At 44.7% G+C, this 27455-nt stretch overlaps 1 protein-coding gene across 2 annotated transcripts in view; it reads left to right on the top strand.

Moving 5' to 3' along the window:
• fam163aa (family with sequence similarity 163 member Aa) overlaps positions 1–27021 on the top strand; it is an 87505-nt gene extending 60484 nt beyond the window's left edge. For both annotated transcript variants that reach the window (XM_043700012.1, XM_043700013.1), the window contains exons 2-4: positions 7134–7239; positions 20661–20775; positions 25567–27021. In XM_043700012.1, coding sequence (XP_043555947.1) covers positions 20683–20775; positions 25567–25932 — 459 coding nt within the window. In that variant the 5' untranslated portion in view covers positions 7134–7239; positions 20661–20682 and the 3' untranslated portion in view covers positions 25933–27021. The remainder of the gene's footprint in view (positions 1–7133; positions 7240–20660; positions 20776–25566) is intronic.
• Positions 27022–27455: the final 434 nt, after the last annotated feature.

Raw genomic sequence — 27455 nt, 5'->3', positions numbered from 1 at the left:
AATTGTCCAACAACCCCAGAAGTAAAGAAGAAGAGTGTTGGAGAAACTCAGCAGGACAGGCAGCATTCGTCCGGAGAGAGAAACAGAGTTAACATTTCGAATCTGATGTGACTGTTCTTCAGAACTATCCAAGCCTTGCTGGTCTTCTAGTTTTTCAGAATGCACCACTTGCTCACTGAATGCAAATTTCACAAGAACAGTAATGCGTCATAGAATCATACAGCATGAGGTGGATGGCAACATGGCCAATAAGAATCACCTGGAACCGGTGAGAGACTGGAGCAGAGGGACGGCAATGCAAGCTGTGAAGTGAGACAGAGAGAGAGAGAGCACTAGAAACTGGATGGTGGAGACGGGGACAATAGCAGGAACGGAAGCAAGGATCAGTCTGTGATAAACAATAATGTGCAGTATGTCTTAATCCAGGAGTCAGGCAGCTTTAGTGCAGTTTTCTAAGTAAATGTCATCTCCTGGAAGTAAGATTCCTACAGTAATGGAAGAGAGAATCAGTGACTTGAACCAGGTTTGATTTTGGTTTTATTTATGTCTATAGCATTGGGATGGAATCCATGGCTGGCTGGGTAAGTTAAAGTTCTTGTAGAGCAGTTGACTGAGCGGATGACCTATAGATGTTCTGTTGGGTGCACAACCCTAACTGCAATGGAAATTGAAAATCTCAAACTGAAGCTAATTAAAACCTGATTTTAAAAAATGCAGGGCTATGACATTCATCACCCCGGAGTGCCAGGCAAGCAAGTTGAAGGAAAGAAAATTGAATCCTTGAGCTGGCAATAGAAAAATCCACAGCTACTGTCACTGTTTGTATGAATGAAAGTAATTGAAATGCCAGAATTGACCATACAGTGCACAAAAGCTTTCAGAGTTACACAGAATCATGCTTTTGTATTTACTGACCATTGCACTGACCAGGAAATGACCGAAAACCAGGATCTTTATACTCAGAGCTTCATATGTCATGATATCATGTAACTTGCCTAAAGGTACAGGTCTGTTTGGCAAGTCCAAAGATGTGCAGGTCAGGTGAATTGGCCATGTTAAATTGCCCATAGTGTTAGGTGCATTAGTCGGAGGGAAATGGGTCTGGGTGGGTTAATCTTTGGAGGGTCGGTGTGGACTGGTTGGGCCGAAGGGCCTGCTTCCACACTGTAGGGAATCTAATAAGAATCTAATAAGAATCTGTACAGTTATATAACAAATTCCCTTTTTAACGAATGGCACCTGTTTCATGATATACATTTACATGAGTGCTTATATTATCTCTACACATTAAGATAATGCCTTGGAGGTTGCCAGGATTGGAGGGATTGAGCTATAGGAAGAAGCTGAATAGGCTAGAGCTGTTTTCCCTGGAGCATCGTAGGCAGAGGGGTGGCCTTATAGAGGTTTATAAAATCATGAGGGGCATGGGTAGGACGAATAGCCAAGGATTTTTACCCCCAGAACAGCGGAGTCCAACACTAGAGGGCATAGGTTTTCAGTGAGAGGGGAAAGATTTAAAGGGAACCTAAGAGGCAACCTTTTCATGCAGAGGGGTTTTTACATATAGAATGAGCTGCTAGAAGAAGTGGTGGAAGCTGGTATAATTGCAACATTTAAAAGCATCTGGATGTGTATACGAAAATGAAGGGTTTTGAGGGATTTACCAAATGCTCTCAAATGGAATTAGATCAGTTTAGGATATCCAGTCGGCATGGACAACTTGGACCGAATGGTCTGTTTCCGTGCTGTACCGTTCTATGACGTTATGACTCTTTGGCAGATACACAACACAACAAGATCCAGTCCTTATATGGTTATCACGAGTTGGCGATGTAGCTTCACGCTATAGTGAGCTGTCTGTCATCTCAAGTGGATGTGTCTCATTTGTCATGTTGTGTAGATTGGTATGTTCTGTCTCTGTGACGTAACCCTGTATGAGAGGTGATTGCTTACGCGCAGTTTGGATATGTTGGTTATATCTTCATAGATCTTGACCATTACTCATTAAAACATCATACAGCTTGTCACAATGATACAGTATCTTTCCACAGACTAATGTGTTTGTATGAAAATCTTGAAATCCTGTGATTTGTTCTGGTTTAAGTTGGAATAACTGCTTGCATGTTTACCACTTGCTTATGTATCAATTATTCCCTTCTTTCTAACAATAAAAGTGTCAGGCAATGACAGTGTGGGAGGGAAGAACTGTCGGGATCTGTCTCCCAATAATGACAGCTTCCGGGGAGAGTAACCATTACCTTCGGGAGCAATACATAGATTTAATATAGCTAGTCAAAATTCTTGGTGAATCAGTTTGCATATGACTATCAAGAATTTTGCAATACCAACAGTGCGCTCTACAAGACTGTTTGACTGAGGGTTGTGATATGTTAAACATCCTGTCTTTGACATGTCTGGGACTGGTGCACTTAGACTAAAGACAGTTGTCAGACTCAGTTTAGTAAGGGGCTCCGTATAAATGGAATATGGTGGCTGACGTCCTGACGACTGTTGTACACATTGAATCTTTGATTTGTTGCACAAAAGAAAATCTAATGAAACAGCCTCTCTCAGTTGTTGAGATTGATGGAATTGACATATTTCACACAACCTGATTTATCCATTAGTGCTTATTGATTGCCACATGGATTCATGTTACGTATGTGAATATAGTCTAGTATATCTTGACATAGAGCTTGCTAAAATTACCACTTATTTGCATTTAGAAATGACATTCCTGGAGAGTCCTAATTCATCTGTGAATGACCACAATGAACGTACTAACTTGCGGAACTATTGGATGCATCAAAATCACCAAATGAAGAAGCTGATTTTTGTTTTTGAGCTGCTATGTTTGGTCATCATTTGATGTAACTTGCTGAATCTGTTCTAGTCAGCTCAGCCGTGACCTAACTATGTCAGATTGATGTGGTGGTCTGGAGTCTTTTTTGTGGCACTTTAAGGATTGTAATAATATGAAGATCTGCGCAGGCTAGTAGAGCCAATGGTAGGTGGTCTGTTAACAATGTAAGAGGTTATAGATGTCCATCCTGAATAGGTGTATTAATATTCTGAGGAAGGGTCACTCGACCCAAAACATTAACTCCGATTTCTCTCTTCACAGATCTGCTGAGCTTTTCCAGTAATTTCTATTTGCATCTCTGATTTACAGTATCCACATTTCTTTTGATTTTTACTTTGTGTTAATATTGAAGATGGGTAATACTAAAGTATGGGCTGTTAGAGCTATTATACACGGTTAGCTTATTATGTGTGGACCACACTACATTATTGCAGGTATCCCAATATACCTCTTGGAAAGAAAAGGGATGATATTTGCACCAATTTTGGCATACAGAGCATGATGTCCATTCCTTTTGGGGTGTATCACATGGATGAAGGTAACGGCTTCAGCTTTTCAATGGTGTCCATGTGGATACCAAACTGACCACATGTACTGTCTGACTGAGGTCTGTAAACTGTGATGTCACAACTACTTCCTGGACTCCATTACATGTTTGTGTGGAAATGTCCTTGACATTGTTCCATAGTCAGCTCTTCTTTATCTGCTGTATTGTGTTGTACTTTGGATTTCTCTGGGCAACTGGGTTTCATGCATATTTTAGCCCAATGTCCTCTTGTGGAATAGAGAATTAGAATCAGAATCCCTACAATATAGAAACAGGTCCTTCGGCCCAACAAGTCCACAGCCGAAGAGTAACCCACCCAGACCCATTCCCCTACCCTATATTTGCCCCTGACTAATGCACCTAACCTACACATCCCTATGGGCAATTTAGCACGGCCAGTTGACCTAACCTGCACATCTTCGGACTGTGGGAGGAAACCAGAGCAACCAGAGGAAATCCACACAGACACTGGGAGAACGTGCAAACTCCAGACAGACAGTCACCCAAGGCTGGAATCGAACCCAGGTCCCTGGCGCTGTGAGGCAGCAATGCTAATCACTGAGCCGCCATGCCGCCCATATCTTGTATATATGTTGACATTCTGGACACTTTGTTGTTGGGTGAGGCACACAACATGGTGTATAAGATTCCATTTTATTAACCTCATTGAAGAATGCGATGGACTTTGTAGAATCAAGCACCTGAAGATGTGGCAACAATTGGTTCGAACTTGCTTTCTTCTTCAAGCAGTGTATCGATGGTATATGCTTTGAATTTGTCTAGAAGTGCCTTTGTGATGGATTTTAATGGAAATGAGCTTCAGTGAAATCACATTCTGTAGCTTTGCAACTATTCCTGCAAGGTTTACCTTGTGTGTGTACCTGCAAGGGTGTATTTGGGTAGTATACTGGACAACATCAGACACACTGTGTACATGCAACAGGTAATGGTCACAAGCCAGCAAACAACAAGGTGATCCTGTACTCGCCACCTGCACATGCTTCGGGTGTATGACCTCGACAGTATAGCACTGCCTTGGTTGGCTATATCTCCGGCCTGAGTAGAGGTGGGTACTGCAGATGCTGGAGATATAGACTGATGAAGGGATTTTCCTGCTCCTCGGATGCCGCCTGACCTGCTGTGCTTTTCCAGCACCACTCTAATCTTGACTCTATATCTCCTTCCCACCAGCATTAAGTCTGTGGTTAAATTAGTACCTGATTGTGGAGTAATCAAGGAGGCAAGCCAATAAGGCAATTTTATCATGCAAGCCATCTCCCATGAATTAAAGCAAAGAGATTGGCAATAAACGATTGTGGGGAAGAGCAAGAAAGGTACAGAGTGGGTGTACATAGTAGGTCATAGAGTCATAGTCATAGAGATGTACAGCACGGAAACAGACCCTTCAGTCAAACCTGTCCATGCTGACCAGATATCCCAACTCAATCTAGTCCCACCTGCTAGCACCTGGCCCATATCCCTCTAAACCCTTCCTATTCATATACCCATCCAGATGCCTTTTAAACGTTGCAATTGTACCTTCCTCCACCACTTCCTCTGGCAGCTCATTCCATACACGTACCACTCTCTGTGTGAAAAAGTTGCCCCTTAGGTCTCTTTTAAATCTTTCCCCTCTCACCCTAAACCTATGCCCTCTAGATCTGGACTCCCCCACCCCAGGGAAAAAACTTTGTCTATTTATCCTATCCTTGCCCTCATGATTTTATAAACCTCTATAAGGTCACCCCTCAGCCTCCAACGCTCCAGGGAAAATAGCCCCAGCCTATTCAACCTCTCCCTATAGCTCAAATCCTCCAATCCTGGCAACATCCTTGTAAATCTTTTCTGAACCCTTTCAAGTTTCACAACATCTTTCCATTAAGAAGGAGACCAGAATTGCATGCAATGTTCCAAAAATGTCCTAACCAATGTCCTGTACAGCCACAACATGACCTCTCAACTCCTATACTCAATACTTTGACCAATAAAGGAAAGCATACCAAACGCCTTCTTCACTATCCTATCTATCTGCAACTCTACTTCTAAGGAGCAATGAACCTGCACTCCAAGGTCTCTTTGATCAGCAACACTCCCTGGGACCTTACCATTAAGTGTATAAGCCCTGCTAAGATTTGCTTTCCCAAAATCCAACACCTCACTTTTATCTGAATTAAACTCCATCTGCCACTTCTCAGCCCATTGGCCCATTTGATCAAGATCCCGTTGTAATCTGAGGTAACCATCTTCGCTGTCCACTGCACCTCCAATTTTAGTGTCACCTGCAAACTTAGTAACTGTACCTCTTATGCTCACATCCAAATCATTTATATAACTGATGAAAAGTAATGGAACCAACACTGATTCTTATGACACTCCACTGGTCATAGGCCTCCAGTCTGAAAAACAACCCTCCACCACAACCTTCTATCTTCTATTTTTGAGCCCATTCTGTATCCAAATGGCTAGTTCGTCCTGTATTCCATGAGATCTAACCTTGCTAACCAGTCTCCCCGGCGAACATTGTCGAACGTCTTACTGAAGTCCATATAGATCACGTCCACTGCTCTGCCCTCATCAATCCTCTCTGTTACTTCTTCAAAAAACTCAATTCGTTATGGTGAGTTTGGTTCTATTCTGCTGAAAGCAAAATGAAGAAAACCAGACCTGGTAGAGTCGAAGGGAAAGGCAAGGGAAACAAAACAGAGGACAGAATTCAAGGTCAGAAGCTCCGAAACTCAATGTTGAGTCGAGAAGACTGTAAAGTTCCCAAAGAGAAAACAAGATGATGTTCTTCAGATTGTGCTGGGTTCCAGTGGGAAACCCCAGAATCCCCAGAACAGAAAGATGTGCATGAGAACAAGATTGACATGGGGGATTGACATGGCAAGCAACTGAGCTGAGGTGTTCAGTGAAGTGTTTGCACAGTCTATGCTCTCTTTAATAGAGAGGAGATCGCATCATGATCGGTGAACACAGGAGACTAGATTGAAAGAAGGATAAGTAAATTGTTAGTTCACTTTGAAGGATTGTTTGCATCTTGGACAGTGAGGTGGGAGAAGATAAAAGGACATCTCCTACAACTGCATGGGAAGGTGCTGTGGCAGGGGGATGAGGTTGAGCATGAAAAAAGGAACAAACCAGGATGTAACGGAAGGAACGGTCCCTTCAGAATGTTGACAGAAAGGAGAGGGAAAGATGTTTTTGATGGTGGCGTCATGCTTGAAGTTGTGGGAATGATGGAGGATGACCCTTTGGAAACAGAAGCTGGTGGGGTAGAAGGAGAGTACAAGGGTAACCCTACCCAGTTCTGGGAGGGAGGAGGTAGCAGCAAGCACAGATGCACAGGAAAAGGGTCAAACATGGTTGAGGACTCCGCCTTGTATAGTTGGGGGTGTGGGGTAATCTCAATGATGAGCAAGGAAGACACGTCAAAAACGTTACTGTGCCCGGTGTGTGGAAGGTTGAAGAGAAATTGTCTCTTTAAATGCAAAATGTCAGCTGAAGCTATAGATTTCTGGAGGTCATTCCATGCTCAGCGAAGCACTGACTTTGTCTAGCTGTCTCAGCCAAGTTGACATTATGCAGTATATCTGAGGTGACTTGATGCCTGAAAGCATGTTTCCCTTTAAGTCGATGTTTCCAAGATGTACATCACTGTCATCCATCATGTGCAGGTGACGCTGGATGAGTTCAAATACTGACCGTGAATTCTTTACCTTTCAGGGACCGGAGAGAAAGACAGAGACGATAAACATCTGACTGCATTCAAAATATACAATTCAAAACCCTCATGTAAAAAGAAACGAGACACAACATCGCCTGTTCTAATGTGAGTGTTAGTCCCATGACAATTTTCTGCTATATTGAACTTTATTTACCAAGTGAGAATAAAACTCATACTCTACATCCCCATATGCCAATCCCATATATTGCGTTTAGATTAGATTACTTTACAGTGTGGAAACAGGCCCTTCGGCCCAACAAGCCCACACCGACCCGCCGAAGCGCAAACCACCCATACCCCTACATTTACCCCTTACCTAACACGATGGACAATTTAACATGGCCAATTCACCTGACCTGCACATCTTTGGACTGTGGGAGGAAACCGGAGCACCCGGAGGAAACCCACGCAGACACGGGGAGAATGTGCAAACTCCACACAGTCAGTCGCCTGAGGCGGGAATTGAACCCAGGTCTCTGGCGCTGTGAGGCAGCAGTGCTAACCACTGTGCCACTGTGCCGCCCATGCGTTCCCTCATGCAAATCCCATTCATTCCTGACCATACACCATATCCCCACATGCCAATCCCATTCATTCCTGACCATATATTGCATTCCCACACGCCAATCCCATTCATTCCTGACCGTACACTACATGGTCACACATCAGTTCTTTGTTCATTTTGCAACGTGTCCTTGATGTGAGTATTGTGTAGCTACAGTAAAACATGCCTATGACCCCCATTATTGGATGTGAAACAAACATTTTACCCTGTCTGCCGCAGTGATGTGAAGCCAGCAGAGAAATACAGACTTTATCTAAATGTTTTAGCCAGCCAGTTCAGAGCCTGCACTGCTGGGCTGACAGCCAAAGCTTTGCCAATTTACAGTTGAACTTTTAGTGTTGTGCTCAGGGTTTTGCAGAAAGCTAAGGAGACATGGCATTTAGAGGGAGAGGGACAGATTGAACGCATGCTTTTGATTTAAAACTGCTGCAGTGGGCTGCAGCTCAATATTTCCCATGTTTGACATTTGGAGCAGTCAACAGCAGCAAAAAATACTTGCTGCTTACCTCAACGAGAATCAAACAGGCCATTTCCCATTCTGCAGAGCTCCTATATTAATCTCCACTTTATTACAAGAGAAAAAGACAGATTGCAATGTCGAGAGATAATGCAACAAAAGGGTAGGTAGAGAGTGGGAGAAACAAGTGGAAGAATAATACATTCACATTCTGAAGTCTGGCTAACAACACCTGAATCAAAAAATATGGTGCTGGAAAATCACAGCTGGTCAGGCAGTATCCGAGGAGCAGGAAAGTCAACATTTCGACCTTAAGCTCTTCATCGGGAATTGATTAATAATACCTGAATCAGTTGTGATAGTTTAAAACGAAGGCAATGAAGGCTTGGGAAGAAAATGCTCACACTGTGTGTTAACTTTCCACTGGGTTACGATCAATCACTGTCAAGGCAACAAATCATCTCGGAGCAGTCATACAGGAGCTACAGTTCCATTGGCACTCAGAAACCTGTCTCCAGACTGAATGTGAACTCTTGCTTGGGAGAGGAGGTGAGCCGCCTTCTTAAACTACTGCAGTCCATGTATTGTAGGAAATATCACATGGAAGGGAATTACAGGATTTTAACCCAGAGACTATGAAAGAACACAATTATGTAACCAACTTAATGCATTTTTTTGGAGGGGAACTGACAAGTATTGGGAAGTCAGGAAATTAGTTGATTGACACCGAATTCCAAACCTGTCCTTGTAGCTACAGTATTTATATAGCTCGTCGAGGTCAGTTTTCACTAGAGACCCCAGTGAAATGGTGGGGATTCAGCAATGGTAATGGAATTGAATGTCAAGGGGCAACTGTAAGACTCTCGTTTGTTAGAAGCGGCCATTGCCTGGCATTTCTGTGGGAATGAATACCATGAACATCTGAGTGGCACACATTAGTCAGAGTGTCTTTGCCTGGACTATACACTTAGAAAATAGGAGCAGGTGTAGGCCATTCAGCCCTTCAGGCCTGCTCTGCCATTCAAGGTACTCTTGGATGATCATCTGAGTGAGTCCCCTGTTCCTGCTTTCACTCCATACCCTTTAATCCCTTTAGTCCCAAGAACTTTATCCAATTCATTCTTGAAAACACGTGGCCTCAGCCAGCTTCTGGGGCAGTGAATTCCACAGCTCACACTCTCTGGGTGAAGAAATTTCTCCATATCCTATTTGGTCTACCTGTATCTCTAGAATGTGACCCCTGGTTCTGGACGCCCTGGTCATTGGGAACATCCTTCCCGCATTTATCCTGTCTAGTCCTGTTAGGATTTAATAGGTTTCTATAAGATCCTCTTCCTTCTTCTAAACTCCAGTGAATATAATCCTCGTCGATCCAGTCTCTCTTCAAATATCAGTCTTGCCATACCAAGAATCAGTCCAGTAAACCTTTGTTGCAGTCCCTCCATAGCAGGATCATCCTTCCTTAGATAAGGAGCTCAAAACCACCCACAATACTCCTGCTGTGCTCTCACCAAGGCCCTGGACTATTACAGCAAGACTACTGATCTGTACTGGAATCCTCTTGCTATGCCTGCTGGACCTGCATGCTTACTTTCAGTGGCTGTGCACAAGAATTCATTGTACCTCCCTATTTCTCAATCTATTGCTGTTCAAGTAATAGTCTCCCTTTCTGTTATCGCACACAAAGTGGATGACCTCACATTTATCCACATTATGCTTTGTCCACTCGCTCAGCCAGTCCAAATCACACTGAAGCATCTTTGCACTCTCCTCACTGTCCACCCTATACCCAGCTTTGTGTCATCTGCAAACTGGGAGATGATTAGATGAGATTTTCTACAGTGTGGAAACTGGCTCTTCGGCCCAACAAATCCACACCGACCCTCCGAAGAGTAACCCACCCAGACTCATTTCCCTCTGACTAATGCACCTAACACTACGGGCAATTTAGCAAGGCCAATTCACCTGACCTGCACATCTTTGGACTGTGGGAGGGAACCGGAGCACCCGGAGGAAACCCACGCAGACGCAGGGAGAACGTGCAAACACCACACAGTCAATTGCCTGAGGTTGGAATCGAACCTGGGACCCTAGTGCTGTGAGGCAGCATTGCTCACCACTGAGCCATCATGCCGCCCATACGTATTACATTTAGTTCCTTAACCTTGGTTAATTGCGTGATAGAGTGGTCTTTGTGTAAATTACACTGAGCTGTAGAGAGGTGATTTATTTTTCACATTTCCTCAGGTATGTCAGGGCAGTGGTACAAATTAAAGCTCCTCCTTGTCAGCAGTTTAATCAATCAGTGTGGAAACACCTTTGGAGCATGTAGGACTTGAACACAGTCCTTCTGGCTCAGAGGTGGGGACACCACCAGTGAGCCACAAGAGCTGATTAACTCCTCCTTGTGCCTTGAGTTGTGACTACACAAGTGCTCACTAGGTTAATGTCCAGGAGCTTGGCTTAGAAAGACAAATGCTGAAAATGTGTTGCTGGAAAAGCGCAGCAGGTCAGGCAGCATCCAAGGAACAGGAGAATCGGCGTTTCGGATATAAGCCCTTCTTCAGGAATGAGGACTTTCCTCATTCCTGAAGAAGGGCTTAAGCCCGAAACGCCGATTCTCCTGTTCCTTGGATGCTGCCTGACCTGCTGCGCTTTTCCAGCAACACATTTTCAGCTCTGATCTCCAGCATCTGCAGCCCTCACTTTCTCTTAGAAAGACAAATCTTGAGTTGAAACGTAACATCTGTATTTTGGAGGCCACAAATAGGGTAAATAGTATTACAAAGCAGTCAGAAATGATCCATCACAAATAAACAATTATTTACACTCACATGAATCTGTGCTTCTTGGCTTAGGAGGAAACATCAAATGAACCATTGTACTTAAATATAAATAAAATATTTATGAAAAGCCTTACTATTCAGTTGTGTTGTGTTGTACCCTGCAGGCTTCATTGAAGAGAGTAGATGTAAAAGCACTAAGAAAGAAAGGTTTCCATTTACACAGCGCCTTTCATGACCTCAGAACATCCCAGAGCACTTTAGAGTTAAGCAAACACTCTTAAAGCACAGTCACTGTTGAAACACGACTGAACATCTGCACACAGCAAGATCCCACAAACAACAGCAAGGTAATGACCAGATTTTCTGGTTTAATGATATTGGATGAAAGGCTACATTTGGGCAACTCAGCCGGGACAGCCCCTCTACCTTTCTTCAAAATCATCCTGTGGAGTCTTACTACCCTTCTGGAAGGACAGTAAGACATCAGTTTTCCATATCATCCAAAAGACAGTGCAGCATTTCTTCATTGTTCACTCTTGGGATGTGGGCATTGCTGGCTGAGGCAGAATTTATTGCCCACTCCTAGTTGAGAGTGTGGTGCTGGAAACGCACAGCAGGTCAGGCAGCATCCAAGGAGCAGGAGAACCGATGTTTCCGGCATAAGCTCTTCCATCCCTAGTTGCCCTGGAGAAAGTGGTGGTGAGCTGCCATCTTGAACCGCTACAATCCATGTGCTGTAGGTAGAATCACAATGCTCATATGGAGCTAGTTTAGTTTGGGAATATGGTCTGCATGGACTGGTTGGGACTGAAAGGTCTGTTTCTGTGCTTGTATGACTCTATGACTCTATAAGAAGGGAATTCCAGGATTTTGACCCAGTGACAGTGAAGGAATGACGATATATTTCCAAGTCAGGATGGCGAGTGACTTAGAGGGGAACTTGCAGGTTGTGGTGTTCCTACGTGTGCACGGTGGCTCAGTGGTTAGCACCGCTGCCTCACAGCATCAACCCTTTGTTGACTGTCCATGTGGAGTTCGGTCATACTCCCCGTCTCTGTGTGGGTTTCCTCCAGGTGCTCTGGTTTACTCCCACAGTCCAAAGATGTGCAGGTTAGGGAGATTGGCAATGATAAATTGCCCCATAATGCCCAGGGATGTGCAGGATAGGTGGATTAGCCAGGGGAAATGCAAGGATACAGGGATAGAGTAGGGGGCTGGGGGTGGGTGGGATGCTCTTTGGATGGTTGGTGTGGACCCGATAGGCTAAATGGTTTGCTTCCAGACTGTAGGGATTCTATGATTATGTATCCGTTCTAGAAGGAAGTGGTCATGGATTTGGAAGGTGCTGTCTCAGGATCTTTGGCAATTCTCAGGGATCACCCAAGCAATACTGCTTAGTGTGAAATATCTCACCTTGAGGAGAAATTCAAATAAACTTAACCCATCTTGATCTTTACTTTGCAATATTGTTGCATATTGTTCTTTCGCTGTCCCTTTCATTAGCAAGGATATCTCGGGCAGCCCTCTGTATATTATCTAGCACATAGCCATTTATTATACTGACAGGGCATCACGCACAGCCAGAATGTGCTGCTAAATTGTCCTATGTCCTTCTTAATTTGAGAAACCCAGGAAGAAGCACCACAACCCACAGAGTAGGGCATCAATCAAGAACATTAAAACTTGATGATTAGATGAAGCCAAGTGTAGATCATATAATTTGATGAGGAGATTGAGTAATACTTTTGGATTGCAACAGACTGAGAAGGAAGAACAGAATATATGGCCCACTTAGACTTCAGGAGGGGCATGACACCCAAGGAACAATTGGAGCAGCAATACAACAGAGGTACCTTGAGATGAGCGTGATGTTGAGGGAAGGAGGGGAATGACCTGTTAAACAATAGACATCTCTTTCAACTTGATCAGGAATGCAGGAGAGATGTTATCACCGCACCAGGTAGAAGGAGCATATTCAAGTCTTGGATAATTTGGACTTGAGAAGGAAACAAATGTCCTTGAAGGACCTTTATTAGTTGAGGTGATTGCGTGGTTAGTTTGAGGTCAGATAAGGTTTGCAAGGCCAAGAACATTAGTGCACTATGAATGACAAAGAATGGAGCCTCTAAAGTAGAGAGGCCTGGCTGTGATATTGAATGGTGTGGTGAAACAAAACAGAGACAATTATTTTTTAAAAGGTCAGTTTTCACTTTAAATGAAAGGCAGTGGATTATTGGAATGGAAAAGAGGAGGAAAGTTAATCAGGTGGAGTATTGGAATAGATTCAGAGAGTAAACCAAGAACACGGGTTGAGGCTTTGTTAGAATAAATAAGTGGCTCTTAGATTCACAGAGACTCCAAGCAGAGATAAAGTCAACTCTAATGTTTCTCACTGTTCAAGTCAGCAGAAAAACAAGTACGACTAGAATAAGCTGTTGTACCAGAATTGACAAGAGGCAGACAGTGAGGCGTGAAACCCTCCATGCCAACTCAGATAACATCAGTTATTTCAGCAGCAGTGGTCAAGAAATCGGGAGCTGGAAGCTGCTGGAGCAGAGAAGGTAGAAAGATTGTTCGCTGATGATGCCACTGTGATGTACTGGCTTATGAACTGTGATTTTTGTTTTATTTGCAAGGTATTCTGGAAGACATGCAGAAAAGACTTGGTTCAGTTTTAAGGGAAAGGTCTGGATATCCAGCTGAGCTGCGAGATGGAGTGGGGGAATCGGAAAGCTGATCAATGCTGTGTTTCTTGAGCCTTGGCACTCAGGTCAGGTGGATCTAGAAGCACAAAGCATTTTCTTGATATGAACACAGTTTGCGTGAGCCAGGGGAGAGAAGGAAGCTCAGCTTGATTGAGAAGATTTGAAACATGCTTTACTGCACAGCTGAAAGAGTGACAGATACTATGGAGTCAGTGAGTTGTGTATGAGAGAGAGAAGGAGTAATGGAGAAACTTGCAGTCAGGGAAAATAAACACCACGTGATATAAGAGTAAGCAGCAGAACACACACACAGTGAAGGCACCTTGTGCAAGATACAGAAAGAAGAAAAATTAAGGGAGAGGAACAATTCAGCTTCACTTGAGGAGGAGGAAGTCAACAGAATTAATAATTGAAGAGATACAGTAGGTTACAAGAGGGAGCAGTTTTAGATCTTTCAGTGACATTGCACATTAAAGAAGTCGAGTGGACCATTGTATTGGTTTCAACTCGAGTGATGAAGATGAGTTTGCTTCCAACATGGTGTTGTTTTACTTAATCTGGCAATGCTATGTTATTCCCCATGCTATAAGAATCTGGGCAGAGATATCATGGTATTGAAGAATCCAAGATTTATTACAACTATTATACACCCTTGTACTCACAAACACCGAAGTGTCTGGCTAATCATAAGCTATAGGTTGAATTGAATTTATTGTCACGTGTACCGAGGCACAGTGAAAAGTTTTGTTTTGCGAGCAATACAGGCAGATCACAGAGTTAAGTAGCATAGATAAGTAAATAATAGGTAAATAGACACAAAAACCAAAACACAGGTACAGGTGAATGTTAAGAGTTTGTGAGTCCATTCAGTTTTCTAACAACAGTAGGGTAGAAACTGTTTCGAAACCGGCTGGTGAGTGTGTTCAGGCTTCTGTACCTTCTCCCTGATGGTAGAGGTTGTAGAAAAATATTGCCAGGGTGGGATGGATCTTTGAGAATGCTGGCGGCCTTTCCTTGACAGCCGGCCTGGTAGATGGATTCTATAAATGGGAGGTTGGCCTTTGTGATTGCCTGGGCTGAATTCACCACTCTGTGTAACCGTCTCCAATCTTGAATGCTACAGTTGCCATACCAGGTGGTGATACATCCAGGCAGAATGCTCTCGATGGTGCACCGATAAAAGCTGGCAAGGGTATTCGCCGTAATGCCAAATTTCCTCAGCTGCCTGAGGAAGATGAGATGTTGTTGGGCCTTTGTAACCAGTGCGTTCACAAGAAGAGTCCAAGAAAACTAGTCGTTGATGACCACTCCCAGGAGCTTGACAGTCTCCATTCATTTCACCTCTGTGCTGTTAATGTGTAGGCGGGCATGAGTAACATCCCGCCAAAAGTCAATAATGAGTTCCTTGGTTTTGCCAGCATTGAGAGCTAGGTTGTTCTCAGTGCTCCATTTTTCCAGGTCTTCCACTTCCCTTCTGTAGTCTGTTTTGTCGCCATCTGAGATTTGACCAACTATGGTGATGTCATCAGCAAACTTGTAAATGGCATTGGTCTGGTATTTGGCAACGCAGTCATGGGTATACAGCGAGTATAGTAGGGGGCTGAGTACGCACCCCAGGGGGGCTCCAGTGTTGACTGTTGGTGAGGATGAAATATTATCCCCAGTCTTCACTGATTGTGACCTGTGGGTCAGGAAATTGAGGATCCAGTTGCAAAGAGTGGGGCTTAGTCCAAGATCACTAAGTTTAGTAATCAGTTTTGAGGGGATGCTAGTGTTGAGAGCTGAACTGTAGTCAATGAGTAGGATTTATGAAAGAGCAGCAAGCTTTTAGTACAGTGTCATGCTTCAAGTGATCTGAGACAAGATGGAGCATGAGACTGTTATTTACTCAGGTCATACACATGCAATAAAGATACCCTGAGCATGTTTCTTGAAGACTCACTGAAATACTGACCATAAGACATTACACAACCACATGGAGGAGAATGTGAGACAGGAGACACCTCTGGGCATCTCAGAACATTACTGCTTTATGAAGACCCTCACTGTAGTGAGAAAATGGGTGGGAAGAGTGGAGGAGTGGGGAAGAGTGGAGGGGTGGGAAGAATGGAAGGGATGGGATCAACAGGGATGGGGGCAAATTAGACATTTTCCTTTGAAAGTAATAACTCAGAGAATCTAAAATGAATGTGTCCTGATAATGAGGAGAATATAAGATAAAGTGAAACTGAAAAAGGAGGTTGGTAATAAAGGCCAAGAGCAAAATTCAGTTAATAACCAGGGAAAATGTAGAAAGTAATGGACAAGATGGGCCAAATGGTGCCTTTCTCTACTATACATCTTTCAATAGAAACAGAAAGCAATTGAAAACATTAAGGATGAAGAAAGGTTATGAGAAAAGACTGGCAGGCAACACTGAATACACCCTAAAAAGTTTCTAAATAGTTCATTACAAGGAGATAGCTGCAGAATGTTTCATCTGGTGGAAGAGGACATGGCTAATGTTTGTTAAGGAAACATGATGTGAAGGCTATACAAAGAGGGAAGATCTTACTTATGGACAGGATATAGTATCAACAGAGAAGATATCAGAAATAGATTAACATTGCAATGCTTTGTTACTTACCTAGTCTTGATGGAATGCATCTTTGTTTATAGGAAGGCCTTTGTAGAAAGGTAGAAATAGCAGAGACCTTGGGCACAATCCTTCAATCCTCATCTCAGGGACTAACAGAGTAGTTAAATCAACATTCGAGAATGAGATGAGGGCTAAAACTGTCAGTCATATATCAATGGTGGGGTGTTAGTGGATACCATTCTGAGTGATCCATGGAGAGAATGTGATATTTGAGAGAGGAGACAAAGTTGAGTTACATTCTGAAGGAGAGTCATATCGTACTTGAAACTCTACTCATCAGACCTGTTTTAATTTCAGATTTTCAGTACCTGCAGGACTTTGCTTCTATCACTCTATTTTATGATTATAAAATTTGAGAGATGTCAGTTGCTGATGGCAGAGTCCATAAAAAAGGGAATGCTATTCAGTGGTAATGCCAAAACCATTTCTCCCCACCAAGATGAACTTTTGAGACTGATGGCCAATGTAAAATTTCAAAAATGATATCCAGATTTTTATGAGGTAAAGTGTTGAGACTTACAGAAACTGGGCAGATTTTTTTTATTTCAACAATATACTTTATTGACAAAATTATTTTGATATCTATACAATTGGTCATGCCATACATACATATACATTCCGTTTCTTGACATAAAGAGATCGGAATGAATCATTCATATATACAGGTCTGTACGTTTACCATCCATATATTTAGCTAAGGTGTCAGCAGAGCCCACTTACTGCGTGGACCTGCTGTTCTTCTTTTGCAGGCAGACATTGCACAGTGGTCTTTCCCCACCGCACTTTGGTGGCAGCTGCCCCAAGCTTCAGCACGTCCCTCAGCACGTAGTCCTGGACCTTGGAATGTGCCAGTCCGCAGCACTCAGTCGGGGTCAGCTCCTTCAGCTGGAAGATCAACAGGTTTCGGACAGACCAAAGAGCATCTTTGACCGAGCTAATGATCCTCCAGGCACAGTTGATGTTCATCTCGGTGTGCGTCCCGGGGAACAGACCGTAGAGCATGGAGTCCCACGTCACGGAGCTGCTTGGGATGAACCTCGACAAACACCATTGCATTCGTCTCTAGACTTCCTTCGCATAGGCATTTTCCAGAAGGAGGTATGTGACAGTCTCGTCCCCTCTACTTCGAGGGCAGCATGCGGTGCGGCTGAGAGTCTGGGCGTGCATAAAGGATCTCACAGGCAGAGCCCTTCTCACCACCAGTCAAGCCATGTCTCGGTGCTTGTTGGAAAGTTCTGGCAATGAGGCATTCTGCCAAATGACTTTGACAGTCTGCACAGGGAACTGCTCGATAGGATCCGCCCTGTCCATTTCCCGAAGGGTCTCAAGGACACTACGTGCTGACCACTGCCTGATGGACTTGTGGTTAAAGGTGTTTTTCTTCATAAACTTCTCCACGAAGGACAGGTGATACGGAACGGTCCAACTACTCGAAGCGTTCCGCGGCAGCGAGGCCAGGCCCATCCTTCGCAACACCGGGGACAGGTAGAACCTCAGTACATAGTTGGCTGCTCCAGGACCTGCAGCACAGAGCTGATGAGCTGACGTCTGAACCAGGGACACTTAGACACATGACGTACCTGGACTCTGTTTCAGTCCCACCCCTTAGATTAGTGACATCAAATTTAGTCCATGGTCGGGGACAGGAGGGTGTGACTGTGCATGAGGCAGGAATAGGACTACAGAATTTAGCCTTTGAGGAACCTCTGTCTGTGCCCTTGTCCAATAGATATGAGCTTCTTGCTCCTGATGTGAACAAGGGAGCATGGGCACTGCATTGTGGTACAAAGTGCCATTCAAGTGGAAGGAGAAAAAATAATTGTCATAGTAATAATGGATAGAATAGTTAGGGGAATAGATACTGTTGTGTTCAGCAAGGACAGAGTATCCTGAAGGCTGTATCTGGTGTTTGGAGCATCACTTCTGGATTAGAAAGGGAATTGGAGATGGGAAGGACCCGGCTGTCATGGTCTACCTAGTTACCACTGACGTAGGTAGGATGGGGAAAGGTGTTCTGAAGAGTATCTAATGGCTTCCATAGTTAAGCATCTTTGCTCAGTGGGCGAGTCTACTTCTAATGCTAAAGCATTGGGTGAGAGGCACTCCCACCGGTGAGAGCTACTGCCATTGGCTCTCATGCAGGGCAGCTTGGACATTATTGATACAAATGGTAAAGTCATCTGCCTCCTTACTCACCTCCATAGGTTTCCCAATCCAATGGATCTAGCATAAGAAGTGTTACTAACTTTGCCTCTCACCCTTATTCAGGACAACGTTAAGGGTAAAATGTGAGATGCAGAAATTTAGTGACAAACACTTACTGCAGGAATATTGATAAAACATACAAAAAGTAGACATCCCAAGATGTAGGCATGAGGAGTGAGAGAAGGGTTACCTGCTGTGTATGACAGGTGTTACAATAGCCTCCAAGTTAGAGAACTAGTGTTAAGACTTGCATGAAGTTAGACTGGGCTAAGAGTTTGGAGTTGTTGAGGAGACCAGAGAAGGGACTAAGCTTCTTGGAGGTGCCTCGTTAATAATGGAGGGGCTGAGCTCGGTTTCAGTGCAAGGATGCTGTTTGATGAAAAGAGCTAAGTGAGCATTTCAATCAATTACATTCCGATTTTAACATGGGCTGACTGCTTTTCTCATTTGTGGGAATGTATTTATTCATTGTGTTCAGTATGCTTGATGGAAAACTATCTCCGTTCCAAACAATAATGTTAGTTGAAAGGCATTGCACAAAATGAAACAAACGTTGGACAGAATGAGTGGGGTGATGTGGTGTGGGTGGGGTTGCGGGGGAGACATTGATTGCAGCAATTCCATCAAGACGCCCAGTTTGGGTGCCACGAATGCCACTCAGCTTCTGACCTCCTAACAGCCTTGGTTCAAACATGGACAAAAGAGCTGAATTCCAGAGGTGAGGTGAGAGTGACAAACCCTAGACATCAAGGCTGCATTCAACTGAGTGTGGCATCAAGGAACCCTACAGAACCTGCAATCAATGATGGTGGGGGATTCAGTCATGGTAACACAATCAAATGTCAAGTGGTGGTGGTTAGATTCTCTCTTATTGGTGATGGTCATTGCCTGGCATTTATCTAGGTGCAAACTCTCCACTGGTTGAAGTCATACCTGGCACACAGGAAAATGGCTGTGGTTGTTGGTGGTCAGTTATCTCAGCTCCAGGTCATCTCTGCAGGAATTCCTCAGGGTAGAGTTCTCTGCGCAACCATCTTCAGCTGCTTCATCAATGACCTCCCCTCCATCATAAAGTCAAACGTAGGGACGTTTGCTAATGGTTACAAAATGTTTAACACCACTTACGACTCCTCAGACACTGAAGCAGTCTGTGTTCAAATGCAACAAGATCTGGACAATATCCAAGCTTAGGCTGACAAGTGGCAAGTAACATTTGCTCCACACAAATGCCAGGCAATGACCATCATCAATAAGAGACAATCTAACCCCCACCACTTGATATTCTATTGTGTTACCATCACTGAATCCCCCACTATCAACACCCTTGGAGTTACCATTGACCGGAAACTCACCATATTGATTCACCATATCAGCTTAACAGCAACAAGATCAGGTTAGGGGCTAGGAATACTGCAGTGAGTAGCTCACCTTCTTACTCCCCAAAACCTGTCCACTATCTACAAGGCACCAGTCAGGAGTGTGATGGAATACTCCCCACTTGCCTGGATGGGTGCAAATCTAACAACACTCAAGAAGCTTGACACTACCCAGAACAAAGCAGCCCTCTTGATTGGCACTATATCCACAAACATCCACTCTCTCTACCAACAACTCTCAGTATCTGTAGTGTGTACAATTTATGAGGTGCACTACCTTCCAAACTTATGACCACTTCCATCTAGAAGGACAAAGGCAGCAGATATATGGGAACACCACCATCTGCAAATACCCCTCCAAGCCACTCACTATTCTGACTTGGAAATATATCGCTGTTCCTTGTCTGTCACGGGGTCCACGTCCTGGAATTCCCTTTCTAAGGGCATTGTGGGTCACAGAGTCAGGAACTGTGAGAATGGAATGAAATTCTGACAGGAAATAGGGCTTGAGGAAGCAGAGTGCCCAAGTCTTGGGTGAGCTGAGCATGAATGTACTGGTTGATTGCCTATCCCCAGATATGGAAATAGATCAGTCAAAGGAATGGAAGCAAATTCTCATCTTTCATCATCAAATCCCCCCTTTGGCCTCACTCCTTTGTAACTGGGTGGAATGAAAATGTGAGATTGTCATTTTGGAAGGAGCCTGCTCTTACTTTCCCACTGCCCCTGCCCAGCACTTACTCCAATGCCCCAAAACCCATCAACCTCACCCATTTCTCTGTTTGCTCTTCCAGGGTTTGATGGAGAATTGGTCGGATGACAGCTGGAACTGTGGTTATCACTGGTGGAATACTAGCAACAGTGATACTGCTGTGTATCATTGGTGTACTTTGTTACTGTAGACTCCAGGTATGTTTACAAAAATGTCGCATGACTGACCGTAACCGGGGTGGGAGGGGGCTGCTAGCATGGAGGGTGGAGGGATGGGAAAGATGAGTGAGTGGGGTCTGAATGATGAATGAATCCCTAGGAGTATCACAAATTTGATGTCTGTTACTCCCTCTCAGTTTGGAATGCTTTGGCTGTGACCAAGGGTAGACTGTCAGTGAGAGTGTAAGCAGTGACCATGCTGTGAACAAAGAATCGCAACCTGCATTTCTATAATGCCTTCCCCAGTCTGAGGGTGGTTCAAATTTATTTACAACCAAGGAAGTAGTTTTTGAATTGTATTCATCATTGCAATGTAAGAAACAGGGCTGTCAATTTAAATGGCATGTAAATAAATTACCTAGGTGAAAGTGAGGACTGTAGATGTTGCAGATTAGAGACGAGAGTGTGGTGCCGGAAAAGCACAGCAGGTCTGGCAGCATCCAAGGCGCAGGAAAATCGATGTTTCGGGCAAAAGACCTTCATCAGATCCTGAATGAAGGGCTTTTGCCCCAAACTTCGATTTTCCTGCTCCTCGGATGTTGCCTGACCTGCTGTGCTTTTCAGCACCACACTCTCGACTATAAATAAATTACCCCCCATTTTCTGTACTTTTGGTTAAAGGACATATGATTGGTCAGACATAAAGGGGATTTTGCCTTTATAGTGATTGTAATATGATCAGCCAGGTGGACTTCATAGTTTCCTGATAGGGGCCTAGTCCAATCAGGGAGTCCTGGCCGACAGATATAAACAGGAGGTGTCAGAGATTCTGAAAATAACAAATGATCAGATCACAGCAGGTCAGACAGCACCCATGGGGAGAGAGCAAGCTAATCAGAGCTGAGGTAGCAGAGATTCTGTTCACTCTGAGAGCTGGCTCTGGAGAGCTGGATCAGTGTCAAGGACTCTCCACGTGTAAATAGAGGGTGACGTGGTGACAGGATAGTGGCCTCTGTGGGGTCATTTCACCCTTCACTTCTTCAAAATATTACAAAGATGTCTCTCATTCTCTCTGAGAGGGCAGACAGGCCCTCAGTATAGCATTTCATCCAAAATACACCAGTAACTGACAGTGCAGCACCCTCTCAGTATGGAGTTGGGTGCTTGTGTCAGGTTAATTTATATTCTCAAGTCCCTGAAGCACTATTTATGCCAGTGAGCTTCACAAAACATGGGTAGAATGGCTACTGACTGAGCAATAACTGATGCTGTACACAAGTAGCAGACAGCAGTGAATTAGATTCAGTGATAAGAGAACACAGCGGGCTAAACTATAATAAAACAAAGAACTATAGATGCTGGAGGTCTGAGACCAAAATAGAATTCACTGGAGAAACTCAGCAAGTCTGGGCAGCATCTGTGTGAAGAAAGCAGAGTTAACAACTCAAGTGACTTGTGACTCTTTATCAGAATTGTTGGCAGCTGGGAACATGACTTGGATGCGAACGTGGGGGGTATGGTTAGTAAGTTTGCAGATGACACCAAAATTGGAGGTGTAGTCGACAGCGAAGAAGTACAATGGGACCTTGATCAGATGGGCCAATGGGCTGAGGAGTGCCAGATGGAATTTAATTTAGATAAATGCGACGTGCTGCAGTTTGGAAAGGCAAATCAGAGCAGGACTTATACACTTAATGGTAAGGTCCGAGGGAGTGTTGCTGAACAAAGAGACCTTGGAGTGCAGGTTCATAGTCCCTTGAAAGTGGAGTGGCAGGTAGATAGGATAGTGAAGAAGGTGTTTGGTATGAGTACAGGAGCTGGGACGTCATGTTGCAGCTGTACAGGAATCGGTTAGGCCACCTTTGAAATAGTGTGTGCAATTCTGGTCTCCTTCCTATCGGAAGGATGTTGTGAAACTTGAAAGGGCTCAGAAAAGATTTAAATGGATGTTGCCAGGGTTGGAGGATTTGAGCTTTAGGGAGACGCTGAATAGGCTGGGGCTGTTTTCCCTGGAGTGTTGGAGCCTGAGAGGTGACCTTATAGAGCTTTATAAAATCATGAGGTGCATGGATAGGATAATTTACAATTTACCTGCAGCACTTCATTCAATATAGTCTCCTGTGTTCTCCACTCACAATGTGCTCTGCTATACTTTGGGAAGATGAAATCTAAGCGGGGTGACTGCTTTGCAGAACACTGAGACTCTGTCCTGCAAATGAACCTGAACTTCTAGTTGCCTGCTACTTGAACACACTTGAACTATAATAAAACAAAGAACTACAGATGCTGGAGGTCTGAAACCAAAACAGAAATCACTGGAGAAACTCAGCAAGTCAGGGCAGAGTCTGTGGGAAGAAAGCAGAGTGGATAGGATAAATAGACAAAGTATTTTCCCTGGGGTGGGGGAGTCCAGAGTGAGTCAGCATAGGTTTAGGGTGAGAGGGGAAAGATATAAAAGGGACCTAAGGGGCAACTTTGTTTGTGCAGAGGGTGGTACGTGTATGGAATGAGCTGCCAGAGGAAATGGTGGAGGCTGGTACAATTGCAACATTTAAAAGGTATCTGGATGTGTATATGAATAGGAAGGGTTTAGAGGGATAAGGGCCAAGTGCTGGCAAATGGGACTAGATTAATTTAGTGCTGTCCATCGCTATGACTCTACATAGAGTGGTGTTATTTATGCTGAAACAGAAGTTGAGGGTGAGGGTTAGGGAGAGATGAACAAGTAAGTGGAGACAGAACCGAGAGAGAGAGAGAGAGAGAGAGAGAGAGATAAGAAAGGGGGAGTTAAACAAGGAGATTATGCATAGCAGGCCAGGACAGAAGAAAAATTGACTGAGAGATAATCAGAACTATGAGCAAGTGAGAAAATGAGTTAATTGAGCTGAATGCAACCCGTATGATGTGATAATGAGCCTGGGAGGACGTGAGAATTGGTGTCTGTGCTAAAAGAATCCCTTGTCATAATAGGACCTGGTGTGGGGCTGGGTGAAAAACATGGAAGGAAGAAAGCAGGGTCTGAAGTTATTGAACTCAATGCTGAGTCCTAGAGACTGCAGGATCCCCAAGCGGAAAATTAGATGTTGTTGTCTGAGCTTGCACTGAGGCTCGCTGAAACACTACAGCAAACTCACGTCAGAAACGTTTGCGTCTGGGACACAGTGGTGTGTTCCAGCAGGCAACTGGAAGTTCAGGCTCATTTTTAGGACAGAACCTCAGTGTTCTGCAAAGCAGTCACCCCGCCTAGATTTCATCTTCCCAACGTAGAGCAGAGCACATTGTTAGCGGAGAACACAGTAGACTATATTGAGTGAAGTGCTGCAGGTAAATTGCTGCCTCATGTGGAAGGTGCGTCTTAGGGGATTGGATAATGAGGCAGGAGGAGGTAAACAGGCAGGTGTTACACCTTCTGCGGTTGCGTGGGAAGGTGCTGTGGGGGTGGAAAGGGAGAGGATCAAGGTGTCCCAGAGGGAACAGTCCCTGCGGAAGTCTGACAAAGGAGGGGACAGGAAGGGAGTATGCATCTGGTGGTGGCAACCCGTTGGATATGGTGGAAATGGCAACTTATAATTCGTGGGATGCGAAGGCTGGTGGGGTGTTAAGTGAGGGTCAGAGGGACTCTGTCATTGCTGTGGGAGGAAGGAGAAGGAGTGAGGGCCGAAGTGCGGGAGATGGGTCAGACACCACAAAGAGCCCTTGTTGACCGCAGTGGTGCGGAATCCTCAGTTGGGGAAGAAGGTAGACATTTCTGAGGCAGCCCTTGCAGAAAATGGCATTGTCAAAACACATGCGACAGAGACAGAGAAACTGGAAGAATGGGATGGAGTCTTTACAGGAAGCAGAGTGTGAGGATGTATAGTCAAGGTAACTGTGGGAGCCGGTGGGCTCGTAGTGTATAACGATGGCCAGCCTATCCCCAGAAATGGAAACAGAGATGTCCAGGAAGGGAAGGGAGGTGATGGACCAGGAAAAGGTGAGGAAATTGGAAGCAAAATTGATTAATTTTTCCAAGCAGGCTAACCCACTGTTTTCCTCGGTACTGCAACAACTCATCCATTTATAAAGCAGCAACAATAATGCAGGTCATTTACTGGAGCATTTTTAAATTTAACTCAACACTGAGTCACTCAAGGAGATTCTAGGACAGGTGGCCTACAGACTGGTGTAAGAGCTAGATACCAAGGTGGGCGTACAGCAGGTATGAGAGGTGGAATGATTTAGGCAGGGAATTCCAGACCTCCCAGACACAGGGAGCTACAGACACAACCACCCAATGGTGAAGTGATTAAAATCAAGGATGTGCAAAAATTCGAAAAACACAGAGATCTGGAAGTTTTCAGGGTCGCAGGACATTAAAGAGATGGGGAGAAGGTAAACAGGCTTGTGTTCCAACTTCTGTGATTGCATAGGAAGGTGCTGTGGGGTTATGAGGTAGTGTCGGAGGTGGAGGAGAAGCGGACCAAGGTATCTCATAGAGAACAGTCCTTGTGGAAGGCTGACAGGGGAGGGGAGGGGAATATGCATCTGGAGGTGGCATCTCACTGGAGGCAGTGGAAACGGCAAATTATAATTCTTTGGATGCAGAGGCTGGTGGGGTAGTAAGAAATTGGAAATCAAAAATAAAAATAGCAGCATTGTTGGTCAGGGAATTAACATGCAAGCTTGAAGGTGACAGATGAGAGGGGTTTGGTGAGAGTCGGGGTAAGGGCAGCAGAAGTTTAGGTTTGCATGTGAGATGCCAGGCAGGAGATAATTGGAAGTGGGCAAAGCAAGCTGTTTATTGCTGGCTTCACCTGACACAAGTTTCCTGCCTCTTTGTTCCCCTCCCAGTATTACTGCTGCAAGAAGGATGAATCAGACGACGAGGAGGAATGTTCAGACATACCCGCTCACCCACACATCCCTTGCAACTCATGCAACGCGCATGTCATGGACGGATTGGTCCCTCAATTGGCGCTGCCAGGGGAGCCTAGCCAGACACTCACAAGGGGCTCGTGTCCCAGTTGCACGCCCTTTTATGTTCGAACCGCTGACGAGATGCGCAACGGGGGCGAACGTATCTCATACACTCCCGCCCGCTACAAAGAGCCAGGGCTGCCCCTCAAGGTGCCGTCACTTCAAGGTTTCCCGATGAGCCGGCAGAACACCGTGCGGGAGATGTTTGTGGGCGTCAGGGCTATAAGTACTGAGGTGTGAACTGGGGCACCAGGGAGATGGAGAGAAGGAGACGATTTTAGTTTTCTCTATTAAGTGGAGGTAAAAGAGAGTTTGCAAAAAACAACACATGGCCTTGGACAACAGGTTCCAATAAAGGAATTCACCCCTTTCTATTCTCATCGATGAAGGCCCAGCACTCATCCTGCCCTGCAGGGCATCCATCTGAACGTTCTTCCCTCAGGACTAACAACACAAGACAAGCAACAAAGCCTGTCTTGCTGCACGCTTTTTTTGAAACGTTCACGTGTTTTTGGAAACCATCTGCAAAGAAAGTGTGGTTCCTCTTTCTTTACAAAGAGGCCAAGGGCACTGTCTTTCAAAATGTAAGGCCTGATGGTGACACCAGTAAACCGGCTTGGAATCTAAGCATCAAAGAAGGACAAGTGCCATTTCACTGTTTTCGCTTCCGCTGTCACGTCAGCTCACTAATATTGACTTCGGATCATCACACGGTAGTCTCAGATGTGTTCACTTGGTTGTGTTCTGTACCAGATTATAGGCTTTGCTGCTCAACTCCCAGTCACTAACTTTACCTTTCTTTTAAAACTCCCCTTACTGGTCCTCCAGCATCACTGACTGCCCATTCCACCTCGTGCACTCTCGTCCCAAGCCGATAGACGGGGCTGTTGTTGGGAGAAGGAAGAGAGTTTGAGCTCCTGGATATGGTTGCGGGTTTTCCCAAGTCTGTTCACTCTGTTTTTCTACCAACCCTTCTGAAGTTTTGATATGGGGCATGGAGTGGGTGGGGAATGACGGAGGAAAATCCTGGTGACCAGGCAGGATGGTCGAAGGTGGAAGATATTATGGTGAAAGCTCCAAGAGTGCATCTAACCTGAGTTGGCAGGAGCTAGAGAGAGAAGGAGATGGTGGGTGAGAAAAGGAACAATCCCTATGGGAAGATGTATGATAGACTGGAGGATCAGGCCAGGCTCCAGTGACTGTCTACTCTCAGTTGGCTTGTTGACTCTCAGTGCCTGTCCCTACACTAGGGAAATGTATTGATTTGATTTGTTTACCTAGGTACAGTGAAATGTGCACATACAAAGTGCATTAGGGTAATAGAGCAGAGCGAGGAATACAGTGTTACAGCTGCACAGAAGGTTGCACCAAGAGCAACATTAATTTTAAAACTTGAGAGGTGAATTCAAAAGTCTAATAACAGCGGGGAAGAAGCTGTTCTTGAATCTGTTGGCACATATGTTTAAGCTTTAATACCCTCTGCCTCATGGAAGAGGCTGGAAGATATTATAACCAGGTTTGGAGGTGGGGGGGTCTTTGATGATGTTGGCTGCCTTCCCGAGGCAGTGAGAGGTGTAGGTGGAGTCAATAGACAGAAGGCTGGCTTGCGTGCTGGACTGGACTGTGTTCATAACTCTCTGTAGTTTCTTATGGGCCTGGGCAGAGCAGTTGCCATACCAAGCCGTGATGTACCTGGGTGGATCAAGATGGTCAGATCTTTATGGACATGCCTAATTTCCTTAGCCTCCTGAGGAAATAGAGGC

The sequence above is a fragment of the Chiloscyllium plagiosum genome, chromosome 11, assembly GCF_004010195.1.
Source record: "Chiloscyllium plagiosum isolate BGI_BamShark_2017 chromosome 11, ASM401019v2, whole genome shotgun sequence".
Lineage (NCBI taxonomy): Eukaryota > Metazoa > Chordata > Chondrichthyes > Orectolobiformes > Hemiscylliidae > Chiloscyllium > Chiloscyllium plagiosum.
Note: the sequence above shows the minus strand (reverse complement) of the source record. Positions and strands in the feature narration are given on the sequence as shown.